The sequence below is a fragment of the Lasiosphaeria miniovina genome, assembly GCF_030549165.1.
Source record: "Lasiosphaeria miniovina strain SMH2392-1A chromosome Unknown B0T26scaffold_4, whole genome shotgun sequence".
Classification (NCBI taxonomy): domain Eukaryota; kingdom Fungi; phylum Ascomycota; class Sordariomycetes; order Sordariales; family Lasiosphaeriaceae; genus Lasiosphaeria; species Lasiosphaeria miniovina.
Window position 1 is genome coordinate 1,595,683 of NW_026848223.1, and position 5,375 is coordinate 1,601,057.

At 55.7% G+C, this 5,375-nt stretch overlaps 1 protein-coding gene across 1 annotated transcript; it reads left to right on the forward strand.

Annotated features, from left to right (window-relative positions):
• Positions 1–3,686: 3,686 nt before the first annotated feature.
• B0T26DRAFT_288442 (uncharacterized protein) lies at positions 3,687–4,477 on the forward strand. The gene has a single exon (XM_060434176.1). The coding sequence runs from the start codon at positions 3,814–3,816 to the stop codon at positions 4,414–4,416; it is 603 nt and encodes a 200-aa protein (XP_060295997.1). The 5' UTR covers positions 3,687–3,813; the 3' UTR covers positions 4,417–4,477.
• The last annotated feature ends 898 nt before the right edge of the window (positions 4,478–5,375 follow it).

The window sequence follows — 5,375 nt, forward strand, 5'->3', positions numbered from 1 at the left end:
GGGATGACGAGGGGGAGGGGGGAGAGCTGCTGTTGCGAAATGTGACTGATCATTCTGGCTGCTGCTTCTGCTGCTTCTGCTGACCGTTCCTCCTCCTCCACTTCCCGTTTGCAGCTGTCTTCTAGGATGAAAGAAGGAGCTTACGGCCGCGAGCGCATGAACTCGCCACATGCAAGCAGAACAAGGCACACGAAGATGCTAGAGGGAGTGTCAAATACGTATACCGTTTTGCCATGGACAGTTGACGACCTCTTGCTGTTTTGGTGCTCTCGTTCGAGGCACTTTAAAGCATAATGCGCCGACCTAGCCGGAGAAGGAAAGCCACAGTGAGCCAACCAACATGCGCGTTGGCTCCCATGTTGGTTCCCCTCGGTCCTTGTGTCTCAAGACATCTCGGGCGAGGTCGTTGACAACGGGATACTCAAGTTATTACCCAATAATAGCCAGTGTTCTGTTTATTGCCTTGCTCCGAAACCCCTCGAGAATCGGCGTCTCTCGTGGGTTGTTGTGCCAGCACGGCTAGAGGCTTAAAGGGAGAAGAACTCGGCTGTAAACTGGGAGCACCTTCCTCAGCGAGTATTCTAAATTCGACTACTGCATGTTCCTCGAGGGCACCTGCATGGCTCATCTTGGCCTTGCATTCGACGCGACTTGGATTTCAAGGGATATAGCTCTGTGTTTGCAGGACTTCGTGGCCATGGCCAACGGGCACATTTGAGAAGTGGTTAAGAGGGGACTTGTCGGGGAGGAAGATGCCGCCCGGCGCAGTTAATTAAGCCCGGAATATGGAATATAGCTTTCATTTGGCGGCGAAGCTTCGGAGTCAACCAGAGCCAGCCACCACCGCTTCGGTTGAGCCAAAGCTGTTTGGAGGTGGGGGAGGAAAGCCCGAGGCTCGACCTCGGGGGTCTTGCCAGTCCTCCTCGGGCAGTCATTCTCATGCAGCAGTTTCCCAATTGGTAAGGTGCCGAGCCACTGGTGAGACGAGGCAGAATGAAAGAGTGGGAAGGATTAATAAGTTGTCTGGTAGTTGGGTAGGAGCAACTACAAGACTTACAGTTCAGATCCGCCTCGATGGATTGTGGTCTGGTTCATTCAGGGGCGTCTTGTAGCACGATCCAGATGATTGAGCTGTGACAACTGATAGCTCAGTCTGGTCTTGGTGGCTGAAGGATTACCAAGAAGTTACTACGTGCATGTTACAAAACAATGTGGCTTGACCGCAAGCCTTCAACAAGGGCGCTGAGGGTCGGGTCAGGGGTCAGCCCCCCTGTAGCTTTCGTCCCCTGTCCTTCTTTTTATTCCTTTTTCTTCTCTTTCTACTTCTTCCGCCATTCATTTCTATACCCCAGCAAGCTAAGGTGCTTTGCCGCAACCTCAAGTCACCAGCGGCGTCTACAGACTTGACATGTCCGTGACAAGGTGGCATGCAGCTCATCCTTTTGGCTTTTACGACAAGTCAGAATTGGAAGAGGCTAGTGGGCCAGGCCAAGACTCACGACAGACGGCGCCCGATAATGCGTGGGCGCCTCCTAGGCTAGTTCCGGCCAAGCCTGATGAAGCCGTGCCGGGTTTGTTGATTGAGATGGGGTGATTCCCTGAATGGATGGAGCTAGAGGGTCCCAACACAAAGGAACGGGCGCGGGACGTTCCTTTCCCTGCCGCCCATCTTATCCCGACTCCGGATTTTATTGAGTTGAAACTGGGTTTGAAATCCGCAGGGGTAAATAAGGCAGGTAGGTAGCCAAAAGACAAGTTGTATTGCGAGAGCCTTGTCTCCTATTTCGGCGGCTCATGTCGCCTGTTTACTACAAACATGTCTTAGACAAGCAAAGTTCTTCTTCTCTTGTCTCGGACGGTTATTTCTTTTCTTCCCTCCTTCCTTCCTTCCTTCCTTCTTCTTACCGGTAGTTCTATATTCGTAGGAACAGCAAAGTCATGTCCGGGAAACCAGAGGCCCCCGGCCTTGGCTCCCCAATCCCCACATGCGAATCCGACCTCGACACTACCCCTCTCTTCCTTCCCGGCCGGGAGCGTTGTTGGCTCGGGGGTTTTGCTTTGCGATGATACCCTCTGACCGCCACAACGGAAATCCCCGTTCTCCCTTCGGCTAGCAATGCTTTGCTTGCAAGCCCTGTTCCTGTCCCTTATCATCCGGTCTGGGTGAGGGGTGCATGTATGTACACGTACAATACAAATACAACACACACTGGGTGGGAACGATCTGTGCGCGGCGGCGTAAGCGCGCGTTGGCTTGGTCCATTCAATCACGGTCCCACACCAGCCAAGGCCAATGAGCCTAAAGAGGGCTTCGTTTGGACGGAGCTCCTGTGACCGGCTACAGTAGGAACTAAAACATGCAAGCTACCGTCTCTCCTTCCCATCCTCACATCCACGCTCATCTCTGCTCACGGCACCCTCTGCTGGCTGACTGGGTGGCTGGCGGGAGCAATGAGTGTGAGAGGGTTGTCCAGAGCAGTCGACGCCCATTGCAACATTTCTATATGTCTGGTCTAGCCAACCCCCTTCGTGAGGACGAGGTGGGCTAGAGAATTGGCCAGATGTCGCTACACACCCACTCTTTGCACAAACGAAGTGAAGACGACCGGCCAGCTGCCGATGGCGCCACGTGGTGGGCGCCGAAAAATAAAGAAAGGGGACAAAAAAGGGTTTGCGTAAATATTCCCCATTTCTGACGACATCATGAAATGACGTTCAGAGAGACCGACCCAAGCTTTTCACATCCGGTGTTCTGACCCTGATCTGATAGTGACGGCCGGACGGGTAGTGGCCTCCCATGTTTTTTTTCCCCACACAAAAAGGGCAGCCTCCAGCGGGCGGGCACAAGACGGAGACGGGGCGGGCAATCCCGCGTTTGTTGTTTCTTTTTATTATTTGCGCTCTCTCATTTAGGTGGAACACGGGAGCACACTTGGATGCGAGTCGCAGTTTGGAATGCGCCCGAGCTCGCAAGAGATGCAACCGTACCGTGTTACCCGTCTCCACACAAGCACACCCTACCTCTGCAACCTAGTTGGTTCCACGTTCTCTCTGTTGACATGCATTGGCTGAGAGCAAAAGGGCTGCCGATGCGCGGCTTCGGCCTTGGTCTTGGCTCTGGCTCTAGTTCTCTGGCTCTGGCTCTCTGGCTCTGGCGCACTGGTTGAGCCGCGGCTGAAGTCGCTTGCCCGTGAGATGACAGAAAAAAGAAGAGGCCAAAGTTCTAGACTCCAAGAGGTGAGGTACACACGGCAAGCAAGCAAGCCAAGCAAAGTGTCTGAGACACAGACAGTCGAAACTCGAAGGAATCCCTTTCTTGTCCCGGGCCCGCCCGCAGCAAATGAGGGAATCTCGATGGAAGGAGTTAAGAACTCAGATGTTGGTACCGGCCGGTCTGGCCTCCACCCTGATGTTACACGAAAATAACAGTTTGGGCGCCAGCCCGAAGCGACCCGACTGGCACATACGGTGTGAGGTAGTGTCCCTACTGCGTAGTGTGCCCTAGTGTCTGAGGACGGACGCCCATCTAAACAGTTTCTGGTGGCCGGCCGGAGCAGCATCGTCCTTGCTCTCAGATTAGGACAAAATCGCGATTAATTGAAGCGGAGCGGATGCACGACGAGGGCCCTAGAACGTCGCTCTCCTGTCACGGGTCTGCTGTAACGCGTGGCGACAGAAGCTTGCAGCCAGCCAGCCAGTCAGTCAGTCGGTCCCCTCATCACCTTCTCACAGACACGGTTGCACCACATCAACCAGCCTGACCGGCCCGAGTGAATCCCATATGCATGCAACGGACGCAGCAGCAGCAGCAGCATGGACGGCATCAGAGGGCGTGAGGTCATGGACAATGCAGCAGGGCGCACTGCGTCTGGAGTCACCAGACCGCACCACCATCCGCCAGCAAGTGGGCTTCCGGGCCGAATTAGGAGGATGAAGATGAGGTGGACGACGGGAGGTGGGGGCGGCAGCGGCAGCGGCAGCGGTAGCGGCGGTGGCTTGAACGATCGTCATCATTCCATGGCTTCGCCATCATCGCCGGCCACCGTCGTCGTCAAGTGGGAGAACAAGGCCCAAACTCTCGAAAGCGAGAAATGGAGAAATAGAGCAAGAAGGAAGCGTCTTTGTGCATGCGGGCGCAGTCGAAAAGGTGCCAGGATGCAGATCTGGGGGGCCTATAGGCGGCCAGGCCCGGGAGAAGAACGACGGGAAGAGCCTAAAGAGGGGGAAGGGGGGAGGGGAAGTCGGACGGCACGCGAATCCATGCTGCACTGTCTGTCAATCAATCTTCATCTCGCCCTTGGCTGTTTCTTTGATCAACCACGGCGCACGGGTGCCACGTCGGGAACAAACGGTGCTGCTGCTGTTGGTGCTGCTACTGCTGCTACTGCTGCTGCTCGCGGAGGGGCCATGATTTGACATCAAGGAGCATGCAGCAGCGCTAGATGACAGTGACACGGGGATGGTGACTAAGGTAACTTTGCCTGTCTGCCTGTGTCTGCTTGCTTTCTTGCTTTCTTGCTGCTTGTTGCTTGTGCTAGTTAATCATTTGTTGAGCGGAAAGCGAGTGTTGCTGCAGTCGTCATTCGTTGGTTTGGTGTTTTTGCTCTTTGTTCCCCTCTTCGATGGTGGGGAGACGACGGGAGGGAGGCGGTCGAGAACTCGAGCCTTTGGAGGTGGGATCCACCATGATTCATCGGGGATGACCTAATCTCTTCTTTTTTTTCTTCTTCGACCCAAGCGGCCACGGGATGCGGGAATGCAGAGCACGGGCGACCCTCGCACACCCGCTCGCTAGTGTCTTCCGCCGGGAGCTTCCCCACCTGCTTGGCTGCACTGCCCCGTTAGCAGCCCTTCCCGCCCAAGGGGGTACAGTACCTTCTAGGGTACGTACCTTCCTCGCTGTCCCGGACAGGCAGTGAGGCAGGGGGAGGGGACACCCGCCGGACCACAGCACAGGCCACTGGGAAAAGCCACGAGCTTCTCAAATGCTCTTTCCGCCTTCTCGAACAGAAACGCCGCTGGGATGGATTCGAGAACAAGTGCGTGCCATAAAGGCGGTGCATAACGTCCAGCAGACCCCTGGGCCCAGTCGCTCACTCGTCTGATGTGCCTGCCAAACGAGCTCACACCCTTCGGTCCGCTGCGCGTCGACACATCATCAAATGCCGCCGCCATCTGTTGCATCGTCGAGGCCATGGTGGTCCTGTGGCTGACCCGAGAGGGTGTGCTGCGGCGGGGTTGAATGGCCAAGCGGGCCGTGTTTTGCCATTACCAAGACATGATGCTTTCACAGTGGTTGGCCGCTCAGCGGCGGCGTGGCAGATGGGTGAGGCTGGAATAAGTCTGCACGATTGGCCGTCGCGAATCTAGTCCAC

Coding starts and splice junctions, on each gene's coding strand:
- B0T26DRAFT_288442 (XM_060434176.1), top strand. CDS start 3,814: ATGGACGGCATCAGAGGGCGTGAGGTCATGGACAATGCAGCAGGGCGC.